Here is a 17,796-nt window from a genome sequence, read left to right on the forward strand (position 1 = left end):
AGCAGACTCATTACCCTGCAGCTGAACTCGCTCTCTGTCAATACGTCATGGCCTTGGGAGCTCAGAGCTCCAAGTTTGTCTCGACAAAACATCACTTCGAGGCGCATTTAGCAGCAAAAACCGAAGAACACGAGAGTCCACGGCAACAAGTTCACTGAGTTTAGAGGCCTTTTTTTTTGTTGTTTAGAGGCTGTTATGACTTTGATTTCTCTGGCATTTACAAAAGGATCCCCAGGTAGCGAAAATCAATTATTTCTTTTTTTTTTCCCCTCCCTCGTCCAAAACATTCGAGCTCCTTTTAACATTTCCAGCAGATTAGAATTTTCCTCTGTGAAACCAGGTGAACGTATCTCTCCTTTGTCTCCGTCTCACTGGTCAAAGACGAGAAAGACTGGCGGCCACGTCTTACGCTGAAATGAAAAATAAATAAATAAAATGAAAAAAAAAGAAAGAAATACCGCTTACGTTCCCCTTGCTTGGTGGGTGTTAGCCGGATTGAAAGGCTGCTGGTTGTGCAGACAGCAGTTGGCCCGACTTTTACGTAAGTAGTAGCGGAGCGGCGAGGCTGCCACCGTCCTCTGGGCTTCGGCGGCCTCCTCATAAACGCTGTCCCCTCCCCCCACCATTTGTGCCACCACGGGCCGATCATTGGCGGCGTCGGCCCAGTTGCCTCTCGCCACTCGGCGTTCTCGCGGCAGATTCTTTGCCGTTAAATTTAGCCTTCGCAAAAGACCTCGAAGACAAAGCCTCTCGGCCGAGCTGCCGCCTCCCCTGCAGGGACTTTGACCCATTCCTGCACCAGGAAGTTGCTTTTTATGGTGCCTGGAGCTGCTCGCCTCGTGTTTAGACTCTCAGAACAACCAACGGGAAACGTCGGTGCTCAAGTCCCCCGCCTGAGGCCTTAGACGCGCCACGAGAAACACGTCGACCAGCAAACTGTTGGGTTCTCCCTGTTCCACCGAGCACATGAAGATGTGAACGTTAATCATAGAACCCAAATGGATCATGAGTCAGTAAGCGAAAGCCCTGAGGTATTAGTATCTAATTTGTAGACATAAGTTATTTCTCAAGGGAGGCGTTTCACGCTTTCATCATCTCCTATTTATCTCGGCGTTCAAACCGTATGACATCATGTTTTTCACCACTGGGAGCGTGTTGGATCAAGCGCCCGGGCTTTATTACGCTTCGGCTGCGTGCTGCATTTCGTGCTCCAGCTTACTGAAGTGATTAAAAATAATAAATCTGTTGCCTAAATTGCAGTTTTTCTTACGCCTGTTTTTTAGTTTCTGAAAAGTCACAACCTGATCCCGAAGAGCAACTCACAACAGGAGAACGGAACAGAAGTTTTCATTTACAGATGATGCTTTTTATTTATTTTTTTTGTACATTTTATGTTTGAATGTAAAACGATTTGTGTTGTTGTGACACAAACGGAACGTGCAGTTTTTCCACTCAGACTGCTGTGGGTTAGAAGGTCCGTCTACGGCTGAGGGTGACACTGAAAACCTGAATGGATAAAAAATATCTGCCCTTGTGGTTTAAATGTATTGATCATGAAAGAGGTTGGTATTTTTTTTATGAACGCCAGGCTTTTGGAGCTGTAGTACCAACAATAATAGTGTCAAAATAAAACATATTGTTGTTAAAAGCAACAATATGTTGGAGGATCCGGACCGGAAGGAGCTGAAGCTTCAGGGAAATCAGGATATGTAAATAAATGTGGTGATTCAGACGGCCACATTCTCCATTTCCTGTATAAAAAAGCAAAGCCAGAAAGCGTCAGCGTGAACTTAGATTTACTGCGCGTCAATACGTTTCGACTGAATTCTTGCAAAGTTGTATACTGTACGGTCCCGTGCCTATGGAAGGACGCCGCTGCAGCAAGACGGACTGTGGCGGCGATTGTCCGTGGAGTCCCACGATCACGTGACGAGCGCTCCCTCTGTGGTTCCTGCGGTCAGGGATGACTCTCAGCTTCTCAATTTTAACGAAACCGACCCAGTTTTAGGCATTTACCAATGTGGATCAACTGTGGAGGCCATCTTGACTCCTAAAGTTAATTAGATGTGTGGTTACTTTCAGGGAGCTGTGCTAAAATCTGACAAATATCACACACACACACACAAACACACACATTAGTGCCTTTTTTATGAAGTGGCCGCACATGTTCTGTCTCTAAAACCCGTCGGTACGTTTTAAGAATCCGGGCGCCTGAAAACTGAGCGCTTTTTAAGAGTTTCAGATGGAGCCACCAGATAGGAGAAACGGTTCCTCTTGCTAATTAAAGTGATTTATTTTATGTGCCTTTAAATTTTGCTTTGCTGTCACAATCTGATGTCTCCCACTTCTCTCCTCTGGTGGAGATAAAGAGAGCTGCCGAGCTGAGGTGAATGCTAAGCAGAGGCGCCACAACAGTCTGGCTCTGTAAACACCAAACAGGCCAGTGTGAAAACAATATGTGTGATTATTTAAACTTCTTACAATCAGCGTGACCTGAATTTCCCCCCCACCCCCCCTGCAATAAAAACCACAGGAGCTACGAGGTGGAATAATGAATGTTTTCTTGTTTTCTCTGAGAGAGGAAAAAAGGGAGGCAACAAGAAGAGACTGCTTCTGTCTTTTCTTGGTGTCCTTGTTTTTTATTTATTTATATATATATATGTATTTTTTTTCTATGCGTTGCACTCAGAATAGCACAGAAAGCACTGATATGAGATGAATAATGTTTTTGGGGTTTATTTTACCGACATCCCTGACAGTTTTATCGTCGTCCCACCATCAGGGATGAAATATTGCACCGGTAGTTTCTAGAGAGGGAAGAATTAATTATAAGAAGAATTGCAGCTGACTTTTATCTTAGGAGTATGCACGAGTACAGCTTCAGGAAGCTTGTGTGTCTTCGCTCATTGTCAGCATATAGGAAAAGGAGGAATGTTCTTCGCTTATGCATCTTTACGTCGTTTGAATTTAGGCTCGGTGTAGAAATTATGGGGGTAAAAAAAAAAAACCCAGTTGTGTACTCCTCTCAGCTACACCTCATCCTGAACTTTCTTTAACTGCAGCAGCTGCGTAAAGGCCCACTGTCAATCCAACAACCCGGCCTCCCATCAGAAGTTGTTTCTTTGATCCACCGTGGAGAAAAGGATTAGTCTGACCACTAAAAAAAAGGCTGTAAAATTGCGCCGTCGTTTTCCTAAACACGACGCAGCAAAAGTCTTTATCAAAGCACAGCTACAAATAAGTAAGTGTCATGGTACACAACATAATTTAGAACCCTACAAGCAAAAACAACTGGACTGCACATTGGATAAAACAACATTAAACACCAACTGAGAACAAAACGGGTATATAAATTACGGGGGACCGAGAACATCACCAGATGGGACACCAAAACCTTGTTCGCCTTGAATTTGTTGTTTATATACTGTATAATATCAGTGACCACCAAAATCTTTTTGTAGTAATACTCCTACCAGCCAGAGTTTGCAGAGAAAGACTTAATGGTTACTTAAAGTTTACTCATATTATTATCGCCCGCCACTAATAAAAAAACCCGCCACAGCCAGCTGACTCCAGAAAACACAAAAATGGCTACACTTTTACATTTATTGAGGTGAAATACGGTGTGGTAGTGGCTGAGACTCATCCCACAGACGGCGTGAAATTTTGGCTGAAAAACTTTGGCACGCGAGGCAGCGGGTGTTCGCTCGGGACCCGAGGGTGCACACTGAAAGAAATGGGTTTTAATGAGCAGGAAATAAAAACAAACAAAAAAAACAAAAACGCGACGTGGCGGCAAATAACCAAAACCACAGTGAACACGAAACGACAGGAGGCACAGGAGGACGTGGCGGGGAGGCAAACGGAATGACTGAGCAAGTTTAAGTGGGCGGGGAGCGACGGAGCGGGCGGTGACAGCTGAGCTTAATGAGTACGAGAAGCAGGTGCGACGAATGGACAACCGAGGGCAAGAGTGACTGGGTGAAAAATGGCTGATGACGCAAGGAAACGAAACGCAAGGAATCTCAAAAAGATAAACGAGGAAATGAGAAAATGAACTAAACCCACAAATGGAAACAAAACAAAGAACTCAGGATCGTATCGAGACGGCGATGGGCATTTCTTGAAGAAATGCTTGTTTCATTCCAATAAGTAAACCAAAACCGCCATTTTGGACTTGAATAGATGCATAATAAGGTGTTGCCACGTACTGTGAAGAAGTACTACTGTACGTTTAAATGTTTAATTTTAGACATGAAACTGAAGGGAAGGGGCTGTAGAGTATTTATGACTATTATTATTATTATCATTAGGTATAACAAACACACGAGTCAGCCCTTTTTTCAAGCCTTGTATTTCCTCCTCCTCCATCAGATGCTCATTTGCAGTACACACCCCTGAAGCCGTGCTCCTCTGCTGTCCTCTCCAACCCGTCCCCTATTTCATTTTTTTTCCCCTCCCAGTCTGCTGCCTGTCCCCCTCTCTGTGTGACCGGGCCCATCCAGCCACCAGGGCTGAGTTATTAATGCCCGGGGAGGTAGAGAGATGATTTCATTGCGTATTCAGGTGTGGGGATGGATGGCTTTCAGAGGCAGCCAGGGGAGTGCCGGGGAGGAAAGACTCTGTAGAGAATAAATATACCTGTCTCCTGCTGATGCATAGGGGCCACACTCACTGCAATGCAAATCAGCCACTCTATCTGCTTCCTCCCATTCCCACCTGGATCCCCCCGCACTCACCCGCTCCCGCCGGATTTAGATGAGGCTGTCTGCGCAGAGCGGAGACGCTCTCAGCTTCCCAGCATGGGCCGATTCTCACGCATCGCTGTTCATCCGACCGCCGTCTCGGCCTCGTCGATTACCCCCCCCCCAAACTCCAAAATAAAAAAAAAAACTCAGCATTCATGATCATTTCTGACCGCCCGACAATTACAGATAGAACCTGATGACAGCAAGGCGAAGCCTGTGATGGTTTCTTACAGCACGCCGTTATTGTTTTTATTGATAACAAGAAAATGACGAGCGTTCAGGAAGCGCTTTCAGATTTGATTCCACAGTGAAGATCAGAGAATTTTTTGGGGGCATCTTGTGTACACAGCTGTCAGTGCACTTCATCAATTTAACATTTCAATTATGTTTTCATACTCAATTATGCCTAAAAAGAAGGCAAAAATCCTTGGAAAGTTGCAGTTTTTTCACATTTTGACGAAAAATACTCTTCTAAGCTGATGAAAACTTGACTTGTTTTTTGCTTTCATGCAATTCTGCCTGATACAAAATTCTATTTGTTGGTCACAGAATCACCTTCTAAAGTAAAATTTAAAGTAATGCACTTTTTTTTTTGTTGTTTTAACGTATACGCCCGGGGCTCAACTGGTTGTTAGTTTGATCCACTTCCTGCTAACGTCCAAGACGAAGCAGCAATCAGTCACGAGTCACTTCTGCAGCTGAAGGTCGAAGCTTTTATGAGCCGTCGTCGCTCGACCAAAGGACGGGTAACGTCGCGCTCGAGATGGACGGCCTTTACGATTTATCCGTGGTGATAAAACAGACAAAATTAGAAAACAACGCATCACGTTGGAGTAAACGCGGCTGCTCGACTTCAGCAGGATCTCTGTGCGACGCTTCCTGTGAGCAGAGATGTCACAAAAACCTTTTAAAATCGGAATTACTTTAACTTTTTTTTTTTTTTTTTTGCAATTTTCTCCTAACTTTGAGTTTCCAACTAGCCTCCAGCAGCTGCAGCCCTGGACGAGATCCTCCCCGAAGCAGACCGTACGCAGCCGGTCTTTTATAATTCCAATCCAATGAAACGCCACTGCGGCTAACTCTGAGTCGGGGCAAGCAGATTAGGTTTGCATCATAAATTCGAAAGACGGCAGCCGAGACTGTGACACAGAACGGCGGCCTCCTAATAAACACAATCGCCATCAAGTGGTTTTATCTACCTAAAGGAAATGAATACGACTGGCTCCCGATCTGTCATAATATTTAAATATTTAAACACACACACACACACACACTTAAATCAAATCGGCTTGATGCTTTGTGCTGACAGCACAGCTTCCCTTTAATCAGCGTATTAAAATTCTCTCTGACAAAGCAACACACACACACACTGTGGTGGTCTGTGATTTTCGCAAACAGTTTTATTTATTCCCCCTAAAATTTAGCTTGTGCAGAATTCCTGCGTTTATCTTAATACGAGAGCGAAGAGCGGCTCGGCGGGCAGTTGGAAAATTTCCGCCTTTTCAGCACCAAGTGCCCGTCTAAAGTGACTGAGAGCTATAGTTTGTGACACTCAATAGTTTTATGTGCAAAAGCATCTTCAGTCACTGACTGGCCCATCTCGACTAAATTACACCACTTTGCTCCTGTAATTTAATAGCGCTGCTTTATTTAAAGCCTCCGTCGCCTACAGTGCTCCATTTGCTTCCTACTTCGGTGATTTGTCGAGTGTCTAAAGTGAACACAAAGCACATCGTCACACGTTCTTTGTGCTCCGTTCCTTCTTTGTGCACTTGCTTTTCCACCTTCAACCACATGTGAGGTTTGTTGATACGCTGACATATCGTGATGTAATAAAAACCGTTTTGTATCTCTCTTCGCATGCGGCGGCTCGGCATGGATCGGTGGAATATTCTCAAGGAAAAAACGGCACAAATTTACAACACAGACTACCGACACAACCCAGATCATTCCTTACTGTTACAGCTCCGGCCCAACGTACCAGTCAAACAAAGCTGGAGTAGTTGTTTCGGTTGTTTTGGTGCTGATGCGCACACGCGAGGAGAGTTGGAGAACATAAGGGAGCGTGTTGACACACAAACACTTATACCAAATTAAATCACAGCACTGAAGTAAACGCACCGGTTAGGCAGAATACAGTCAAAGCTCTGAAAACAAATTGAATTTGTTCAAACGGGTGATCGGCTGCTTGAAAATTCCCACGTGGAACCAGTTTTTTCCCCCCATTAAAGAATTAAAGCAATTCATTCCAATTCCTCCAAAATGCACGCGGCGGTCGACGTCACGCTCATCTTCGCCGTAATAGAAGCGTTCTTCCGACTTAGTGACACTGCTCAGAGCGCCGCACGGTAAATGTTGGCAGGTTTAGAAGGCAGACACCTTTTTTGGATTTTGAGGAGTTGCAGTGAGAGATGCGGTGCGATCGCGGAGAAGGAGGAAGAGATTATTGTTTGGAAGGAGAAGCCATCTTTGTCGCGCCCTTCTCGGGAAGTCGGCATCGCTTGCGCCGCTGTCCTCCGGGCTTGCGCCTAACGGGGGAAATCGGCCCGTGAACGTTTGCTCCTGGACGCGCTTCAGAATGTCAGGAGAATGTGCCGTGACATTGTCAGCGTGCAGATGGATGCTGGGTTTAGTGGACTTGGTGCGGAGGAGCGTCGCGCCCCCCCCCCCCCCCCCCCCCCCCCAACATTGCGCCTCTATGATGGCCCTGGCGCCTCCGAGGACGCCAGTGGAGGCGCAACACGTCTGGTATATATACGCCGGAATATTTGCGTATGGAGACTTTGTGCTCAAACAAATTATGCTTCAGAGGGCTGCGCTCCCATTTCTTTTCCCTTTTCTGCTACGTAAAGTATCTCTGCTCGTAAATAAGGAGGCAAAATGATGTTTTGGCGTTGTGTCTGTATGCTGCAGGACTGTCAGGTAAAATATATATTTCTCATCCCACTTTTATACCAGGTTAAACTGCCTTTTTCATTGATACAACTCCAGCTGTGTCATCTTTGTTTAGTAGTGATCGGAACAGAGCAAATCCTTTTCTTTCCAGCAGACATTTTGCGCCGTCAGGCTCCGGTAGCAGGAAGTCTCTCACCCATGTTTTTTTTTTCTCTCCTGTCTCACTGTTTTCACCACAGCGTTTAATCATCAGCAGCACCTGCCTCTGCTGATTTCATCAGTGTTGGCCGTGCTAATTTATGAGGTTCGCAACTGGAAGAATTCAGGAGAAGTCGACGTGGTCCTCACATTATCTGCCTTTGGTTTGGTTTGACCAAAGGATGGACGATTGTTGTTTTTTGCTGGAAGTCATGAAAACAGCTGCAGGAACTGTGTGACGAAAGATCTTTTGGTTTGTTTGTTTTTGAAACCATCCCGTGCCTGGCAGCAGCCAAAAAGAAGCCCTGTACTCGAACCTATCGAGGATCTAAGATGTGTCCGACCCTTTCCCGTGACATCTCTTGAGTTCTTTTCTAACTTACAAGTATACTCTCATCTACCCTTTTTCTTTTTTTTCATGTGAGTGGCAATTTGTTCCTCAAACAAGTTCTGCTAATCTATAATCTGAACAAACACAGCCCTGTTGTGGACTCTCCTGATTTATTCCGCTCGATCGCTGCAGCCAGCGAGCGGATTAACTGCGGTGTTTCACATCAAAGGATTGGCTCTTTTTTTTTTTTTTTTTTTTAAAAAAAGCATGTTCCTACTTTTACTTTGAAGTTCCGTAAAACCAAAAGCATCCCGGTTTAGAGGCCGCGCTCGATTGGCAGCGGCCTGGACACGTCGACGCCTCGCTGTTGGCGCCGCCGCCGCGTTGGTTAGAACTCAGCCCGGTCCGCTGATCGGGAATTTGTTCAAGCGCAGAGTAGCTGGGAGTCGTGGCACCTTTTAAATAAGCTTAGGCTAGCGTCATGCCCACAACATATGCAAATAAAGGCGGCGAGCGGCGACTGTCAATATCCACTGCGCACAGCTGACACTAATTAGGCGGCGAGGCGGGGGATTATGCGAGTAAGAGGAGGGCGAGAGACCGAATCTAACACGCCAAGTCGCGGGACGGCCTGACGCGAGCCGCGGTAGGCTCACGGCCGTGATTAAGTGCGCGCATAAAAACCAGGGAGGCTTTTTACGTGTCGCCACGAATGTAGCGGCAAATTGAAGTGTCTGGTAAACAGTCCTCCGGGTTCTTTTATGTCCTGACGAAATGCAAGAGGAGTTATTGCATCAGAGCCCGGCCCGTCGCTTCCACAGTGCAAATCCCGAGTTATTCTGGTCCGCCGAAGAGTCAGAGGTGCCAAGTGCTGATTTATTTATGGAGCAGTCTGTGGAGATCAAGTGGAAATCCGCAGCAAGTGGGAGGACGGCTTTAAACCAAAGCCACGAGACCAGAGAGTCTCCGAAAACGGGTTGACTTCTGTCGCTGAACCGTCATCGTCATCGTCACCATTATCATCAGCCTACACGGCCTTGTTGTACCTCCGTCCTGTATGGACTGATTAGTTAGGTTTTTTTCCCCCTGCAGAACATTTCCAGCATCTTTACTGCTGCTCCCTCGTTAATTTCAGCGTTTCCTTATCTTCCACATCTCTGCAAATTGTTTTTAATTTCAGCACGTTCAACGAACGATAACTGTCTCGGATGTAAATGTTGGAGTGGAAGTACCACAACAGTTCAACACTGAACCAATAAAAGGAAAAAAAAAAAGGAAGACATGCACCCGTTAGAGAAATCAACAATTTAGTTCATGCTGGCATTAAAAGCATTTGGAAAGAATAATATTAAAAACAAACTGAAGAAATTCTCAGAAAAAGAGCAAATTGCTTTATTCATGCTCTCAATTTACAAGAACAAGCTCGGCAAACGTTTCTTGGAACTGTTTATCCTCGAACGGCGCGGCGACAATGAAACCTGCAGGTTGAACTCGACAATAAATGAATATGTGCTAAAAACAGGTTAAACGGCTAAAGGGAGGGGGGGGTCTGAACCTCAGAAAGCTCTCACCCGAGCCTGCCCTTGCACTGACCACTGCACTAAATGATGCTGTAATTATTCAGGTAAAAAATGACCGCTGACACCCCTCACGCCCAGCGGGCCTCCAGAGGGAGGGGGGGGGGCGTTCGCCGTGATGGATGAGCTGGATCTCTCCCCGCGCGTTCCGAGGGAGATGACATTCCCAGGCAGCTCTGGCCTCGGATCCTGGCTCCTCTTCCTTCCGGATGACGAGACTTGAACGAGGAGGAGGAGGAGGAGGAGGAGTATGCAGGCTTCATTTACTGAAGCAGCGGGGAATAATATAGTGCCAGTGTTTGGATGTGTCAGGTCCCATATCTCTGGCTGTTCTATTAGAAATAGACCCTGGTGCGGGGGACAATTAACCTCTGGCCCCGGCAGCAGATCTGTGCAGTTACACCCCGGCTCGGGGAAATAAATCAAACCCAGAGGGGGAAAAAAAGGCGCGCCCCCCTTCCTCTTCGCCATTATGGTTAGCAGCTACTATAGCCCAGTGGGCTGAGCTTACATGATGTGCTCTCTGCTGTTATCATAGAATCACTGGAGGTGGAAGTGATGGTGTAGATTGGCTGTAGGCGAGGGCCTCTTGTGCCGCCGCGCTGCAGTTCGACTCCCCGGACACGAGGTATCTTCTTTTTAAATTTTTTTTAGGGCAAAAATGGATCCTTTTAGTTTTTATCAGCAGGTCGGATTGTGGAAATGGAGTTCAAAGCATCAGTAAGTCTGAGTGTAGACTTGTGCGGCTGCAGGTGCTGATATACAACTTGGCTTGGTTTTTTTTTTCCATTTCTGCAGGAATAGTTTAAGGTTTAAGGCGAGGGGTTGTCCAACTCCGTTACACAAGCGGGGCCAAAATTCCAAACTCGGTCCTAGCCGAGGGCCAATCTCAATCAATATTTATTGTAAAAACACATAAAAAACTTTGGTTTTAGATGTAATATGTCTAATTATTCATATAGAAATACCAGTTACCTTTTCCCAGTGACGGATTCTGTAGAGTTCAGAACAAACACACTTTTAACAAGCGATGAAAAATGAATCAATCTCAAAAAGACATAATTTCTTCTGCCTCACTCTTAGCATCTGCTTTTAAATTATTATATTTATCACAGTCCATTAAAACAGCTAAAAAAAAAAACCATTGACAAAAATCTAATCATACAGCTACTAACATTTAACTTTTAAACAAGAAGAAAATGCAGAAAGAGACGACGGCATTAAAGCAGACTCTCTGTTCCTCTGACACACATTAACTCACGTCAGACGTCTTTTCTCGGCTGCAAGTTTCATCAACAGGAGTTCAGTGTTCTCTGTTGCTTTTTCCACGACAAAATGAAGATCACCGAGAAGTGAGAACTTTATTTGCTTGGCTTCAAAGTCACTGTCACAGGCAGACTAAACAGGCTCAGTTTTTTTTTCAGGCAAAATGAGACGCGATGGAGACTCGATCTGTCACACACCGAAGGGCCAGAGCTAATCAAATTTAAATGTTATCTCGGGGGGGGGGAACGTTAACAAGGGCCGGATCTGACCCGCGGGCTTTCGGTTTGACACATGTGGCTTAAGACATTTTGGTAACTGGTTTTGTGTGTAGATTTTATATAAAAACAAACAGTTTGTGTATTTAATAGTAATCTGCATTTAAGTGATTTTTCTGTTTTCTGGTTCAGTAAACTCATGAAGTGAGAGAGTTGTGCCAACGACCACCCCGCTTCCTGCGGCGCCACTGAAAAAATTAAAAGTGCTGCTTTTTCTGTTGTGTAACTGTTTATGACATGATGTGGGGAAAAGGAGGCGAACCCAGAGCGCAAACTCATAAATCAACAACAAACTAATTTATTAAAAACAAAGGCTGACGTGGCAGCAAAACTGAACGTAACAAAAATCCAAAGTAATACAAAAAGGGGCGAGGCGAGACAAGGAACAAGATGACAAGAACTGAGCGACATGAGACAAACAGCAACAGGGAACTAGAGACAACGAGCCGGCGAGTGAGTGGAGGAGACGACCGGGTTTTAAACACAGGAGGTAATTAAGGGAAGCGGGTACAGGTGAGTGATAACAACAGGTGAAGATGGGCATGGCAGGAAGACACAAGCTGACTGGGAACAAGTGGAGAAAGACAACAAGAACTAAACCAAAACCCAGATGACTAAATAATAAAAGAAAAGAACCAATAAACCCGAACAGAAACATAAAAGAAAACATAACCCCTGAAAACAAAGCACAGAGACACAAAGCCAAAATAAAAACACTTGAATTCATGACGGTTTATGTGGTAAGGGTTGTAAGGATGAGACTCTGAGAAATTTCTGTAGGGTTGTCTTTGGTGCAAGTATCCTTTTACGGGCTTGAATAATTCAGTGAACTTTTATTTGATGCTATAAGTTTGTGTTTTGTGTTGTTAGGCTGACTTGTAAAACCTGTCCAAAGACAGCAGATGAAAAAGAGCCTTTTTGGCTAACTCTGATGCTTTTATCTAATGGTCATTAATGTCCACTTTCCCTCATAGTTAAACTGATAAACAAACAAACAACAGAAGTAAAAAGTAGTATTTTTTATCGCTTGCCTCCTTGCATGCCAAAGTTTTGAGTTTATGTAATCTGTTTGCGCTCAGAGACTGTCGGAGAGGAGCCTCAGCCACTACCACACCTAATTTTAGTCCGATGTCTGTGAAGTCGACAGCGTTGGAGCCATTATTGTGTTTTAGACCAATTAGCTGCATTGGCTGTCTGGTCTTCCATTGGACAGACTCCACAAGTTAATCTGTCACAGATGTACATACAGTCACTACTTTCTGAGATTTCTTCACATCTGCCCAGTGGTTTAGGAGGTATTTTGCCATTTTATTTCCATTTCCTCTTTCTAAAACGAAGCGCTCGACCGGTGGGCGGCTGGTGCGGTCGCACTTTAAACAGAATTAAAACGAGGTTGACCTTTCTAACTCATTAAAACGAGCTCCTGGTCATCTCACAAGTCGTGTTCTTTCAGTCAGATTATCAAATCTGGGGAACTAACTCATTACGGAAGAGAGGCAGATAATTTGCATGGATGTTCTAAAGTTTAACGCCCCACCTGAGGGAACAGCACACACGCACACACACACACACACATACACACAAAAGGTAGGGGCATAATTAAAAGAAAGAAAGAAAAACAACGCAAACACGGTCCAAATAAATCCCCAAAACACACACTGAGATTCTTATAAAAAGTCGAGGATCAAGCACTAGGAAACCAACAAAGAGAGAGAGAGAGAGAGTACCCAGAAAGTTTTTAATGTAAAGTGTACAAAGACTAGCTGGCAAGCTGCAGCTGAACCACAGGAGGTTTGGATACCAGGACCGGGTAATGAGCTGATCGAACACAAGTGTGGCAGCAATCTGCGGGAAAACTGTAGTATAAAACCCCCCACACAGCACAACAAGGAGGAGACTGAAACCTGAAACCGTGACAGGGGGGGGGCGAAAAGGTGATTAAAATGTGTTAATTGTGATCCACCTTTTCCACTTCACCTCTGCTTGGATTTTTACCACCATCCTCCAGCTGTAAAAGCAAACTACGTAGGTTATTCTCAGAAGCTGCGGTTTTATTCAACCCACCGGACCACCGCGGCCGTGTCGCTAAACCGTAACCTTTGGCCGTCTCATACATGACCAGTGAAAATGAGCGCCATGAATCCCCCCTCTCTGCAGTTTATGTTTTTCTCTGCAGTCACACTGAGAGCATTTGTTTAATGGCAGATTAGAGAGAAGGATGAGCAGCAATAAAGCTGCGGACCACGGGGGTCACCTTCAGGACCTGCTGGTGATTATTCCTATCATTAGCATGCCACGTCTCACGCGGTCCCGCTCTAATTATTCCTCACACGAGCTTCAGGTCTTATGACGGAGCCGTTCGAGCAGCCCACTGCCCGCACCGACGAGCTGATGGGAAATACGGCTACAGATGCGTTAACAGGGTCCCCCAAAAAGCAGCAGTAAAGTTGTTCTAACTCCAACCAAAAAAAAAAAAAGCGATAGAAAGATGGTGAGCTATTATGATTATCCCTTTCCCCAGAGTGCCCGACTCTCCAAATGTTCCTGGTATTTGTTTATGCCTTCACTTTACCGTTTCTATGTGAAGGGGCAATTATTGCTCTTGTCAAGCTTTGTTTTCTTTGGTGCAGGGCTGAGGCAATGGCTTGATATGCTGTCGAACTCAGAGAAATTTGGCTCTTTGCGTTTGTTGCTGTTCCAACCGGAGGTCGACACGTTTGTGGGGGAGCTTTTCATTGGCCGACGGCGATCTTTTGGACAGCCGATGGCTGTCCGAAAGCCATGTTTGTCTTTTATTTGTTTGTTTCTGGCCTATAACTATGTGCACACATTATCCATGCACATTAGAACCTACTAGGCTTTAAAAAAAAAAAAAAAGACTTCAGTCATGGTAGTTGAAGAAATTGGATCAATGCCTAAAGTACGGCATCTGATAGTTAATAGCAGGAGCAGAAAAAGAGTTCAAAACTCTTTGGAGACCCTCCACATCGTTTTTTTATTTAGAAAAATAAATGTCTTGGCATTATCCCTGGTAGATATAGTGTTGCTCTTTCAAAAGTTAGAATAATAATCTGGTCAATGTCCTTTACGGTTATGCCAAAAAACACATCCCTGCCATGACAGGCAAACTTGACACAGGAAGTGCTGTTTGATTGGCTCAAATCAAAACCTAAAAGAGAGGGTTAAATTGCCCCGTTCAACCTTCAAATCATCTCATCAATCAAACGAAAGGCCTACCTTTTTTGTTTGTTTGTTTTGAAGGATTGCATATCACCCTCTGCCCTTTACGTCAGAGTTTTAGACTAAGATCATCTTGGACGCGTTTTGGTCAAACTGTGGTAATCACGCTACGTGTGATCTTGTGGTGTAGCACGAATTTGTGTTATTAATGATTCAATAGCTGTAAAATTGTTAAAATTATAGCCAATATCTGTGTTTTTAAGGTCAGTTAAATGAGGTTGACTCTAAAATATGAATGGCTTGTAGAGGTTCATGCAAACACGACTTCCTTCAAGTTTCAATAAAAGTCATTCAGTGGTTCGTTTCAGCTGCAGGCCATAATGAAGTCAATTTTGTACCATAATGGTTAAAAACAACCAGTGAAAAGTTATTCACTGACGTTGACATTAACTTGAAAAGTCATTTTTTGTATTTTCCTGGAAAATATAGACAGTCAGTGTGAGCCATTCCTTGATAACCCTTAACACAAGTACAGATTGACCAAAATCAGAGTTTTTTTTCTGTCTCCCTGAGCCGTCATCCTACAGGTTCCTGTCTGCTTTGACCCAGATAAATGTGGTTTGGTGCCTTTTAATTGGCTTGGCACGCTCAGGCCTGGCCTATGTCGACTAATAAGGGGAAAAATAAAAGTCTGAAAACTCAGGCTGTCGCTCACCGTGACTGACATGCAGCACCGTGTGTATCTGCGCTCTCGGAGTCAGGCGGCATCTCACCTGTCTAATCTGTTAGAAACGGTCAATTTGAAGCTAAACTGCAGATTTGAGGAATTAGTTTGTGCTGTTTGTCTGTCCGTAGTCAGTTAAAAATGATTTGCGAGAGAAAATTCATGAGGTGGCCAACCCTTTAGCATATTTGTTGATGTTCTGTTAGTTTTTTTCAGCGTGTGGGAACAGTGGCCCGAGCTGCGGTCAGTGTGTATTTCAGGGTCACCGAGTTAAACCGGAACGCCGCGGTTACTTTTCATCCCAGCACTGAGCCACACCAGTGCGGCCTCGCATAAACACATAAAACGGTGGTCAGCGTGGCTTTGGTGCACGCTTCCCCATGCCCGGCGGCCATTTTTAACGTCTGTGCGTTTCTTCAGCTTGTCTCAGTGAAAAGCCTTGGAGCTAAAATGTGGCTTTTAATTCCTTTTTAACTCTTTCTTTCAGCTGCCGGCTGCACGTTTGAAGAGGATTCGGACCCTAATCTGTGCGAGTTCACCCAAGGGGAGCAGGATGACTTTGACTGGATGTTGTTTCGGTCTTATGGTGCACCGTCGGCCAGCTCTGACCTTCTGAAGGGTGAGTACGGAAACTCCTCTGCTCCACGTTTCGAGATTTGTTTTGCTTGTTTCGCCTGAACTTCAGAGCGCCGGGATAAAAGTTTGCCGACGTGCGTGTCCCGGCGTCCAGTACGCACCGGGGTCTAATGAAGCCCTCACCCCGCGTGTTTGTCCGCGTCCCGCTAACCCCTGAGGCTCGTTTTATGCTAAGCAGCCTTGCAAGGCTAATGAAAAGCACCATTTTCCCACCATCATCCTCTCCGCTGGTTGTTGCCAGAGGGAGATGACATGCATAGTTTATAAGGCGCTCCTCCATCTCTGCATTAACAAACACCTACGGGGGTGGGGGCTGACAAAGAGAGGACTGCTGCTTCAGCTTCTCTGCAAAAAAAAAAATTAAAAAAAGGGATGGGGGGGGGCTCTCCGGTAAAACGCTCTTTACGGAAAACACAATGTGATTAGGAAACGGGCATCCCTTCGGCGCAACCGATCAATCAGACTATGATGCGACGTTCAGAATGCAATAAATCCACGGCAGAAAGCAGAGATTTCAGGGTTTAATGCGCAGACGTAGGGGAGGGAGACGAGTCACGGTAGGTATAAATATTGCAAGCTCGGAGGAAAAGATGGACACCACCTGACGGCAGAGGAGACAGTTACTATGGCAGATACGAAGACGGATAAGCTGATAGAAAACAAATGCAATCTAAACGCAGTTAAATGCGGGCCTCGGGGGAGCGCTCTGTTTGTTTTGAAACTATCAACTTAAGTAGCTTTGGAAAATGGTCAAAAAACATCCTGAGGTGGTGAGGTGTGTGTGTGTGGGGGGGGGGGGGAGAGAGGAAACCATCCTTCTCTATCAAAACCGGGCTGCTTGTGATTCTGATTTAGACCCCGAAAATCCCGCTTTGTCTCCAGGTGGCTCTCCAGACACAATCCGGAGCTCGCTAAATCCCACATTTAATTCCAAACCACACCTCCGCTCAACCCCGCCCCGCCCCGCCCCAACAACATCATCAGCATTCAAGTGAGAGTCTGCCCGCAGGCAACGGGATAATTAATACTTTCCCCCTTCGGGTTTAATTAAAGCTCGTATTGCAACGATTCAGGGCCTTCGTTGAAACAGAGCGGCGCAGGTGGGAGCGAGGCAGGTAGGCGGTAATCTGCGCATACGGAGAGGCGGGGGGAGGGGGAGAGAGAGGGGGGGATTTGGATCTGGATCGATCAGCTCCGAAGCGCCAGGAGACAAATTTGGTTAAATTCATTGTCTGCTCACCCTTCGGTATCGCTCAGGAGGCAGCCCGCCGCTCATTCCACTCACCGTCCGCCGTCACGCCACCCGTTAGGCGCCGGCTGACATTTTCGACTCCGAATTACAGAGGATAGCCTTGCTGCAGACACAGCAACAGCAACTTTTTCCTTTTTTTTTTTTGTCTTTCCCTTCTTTTTGACCCGATCGGCATTCGCGTGTTGACTGCTAACCATGTACGGCTGAGGCGGCCAAGGTGGGGAGGGGCGGCGGATAACAAGAGTTTATGAGATAAGGCTATTTACACTGGACTGGCATTAACTTTGCGGGGCTGAGAAATTGGTGTCGAGGGAAGATTAGTAAACACAGCTGAGATAGCAGCAGCTTGTAGCTCCCAGGAGAAATTAGAGAGACTACTGCTCCCATGAAAGAGAAAATAGTCTTAGTAAAAGAAAAAAAAAAAAGATAGACTGCACTGAGATCTTAATAAGAATGGCACATTTTTATCACAGCCGGCCTGGTTTTGAATTGGAATGAAGATGTCTGGGCGATATTGATAATCCTCGGTCCTCCTGCTGTTTTGATAAACGAGTCAGGCGTGCGGGACGGTGACCTTGCGGAGAAGAATTGCTCCTCTGCTTTATGAAAGTCAGAATTGTTAGCGTTTCAAGTTACGAGCTCGCCGCGGCGTCTATTACGCTGTCGTACACAAGGTTCGCCTTCAGGGAACAAATCTATCTCCCCCCCCCCCCC

At 45.5% G+C, this 17,796-nt stretch overlaps 1 protein-coding gene across 11 annotated transcripts in view; it reads left to right on the forward strand.

The window, feature by feature from the left end:
* The window catches only part of ptprub (protein tyrosine phosphatase receptor type Ub), a 231,398-nt gene that overhangs the window by 53,399 nt on the left and 160,203 nt on the right, over positions 1-17,796 (forward strand). For all 11 annotated transcript variants that reach the window (XM_037980238.1, XM_037980240.1, XM_037980239.1 and 8 more), the window contains one exon: positions 15,682-15,813. In XM_037980238.1, coding sequence (XP_037836166.1) covers positions 15,762-15,813 — 52 coding nt within the window. In that variant the 5' untranslated portion in view covers positions 15,682-15,761. The remainder of the gene's footprint in view (positions 1-15,681; positions 15,814-17,796) is intronic.

The sequence above is a fragment of the Kryptolebias marmoratus genome, linkage group LG16 (genome assembly GCF_001649575.2).
Source record: "Kryptolebias marmoratus isolate JLee-2015 linkage group LG16, ASM164957v2, whole genome shotgun sequence".
In the NCBI taxonomy this organism is placed as follows: Eukaryota; Metazoa; Chordata; class Actinopteri; order Cyprinodontiformes; family Rivulidae; genus Kryptolebias; species Kryptolebias marmoratus.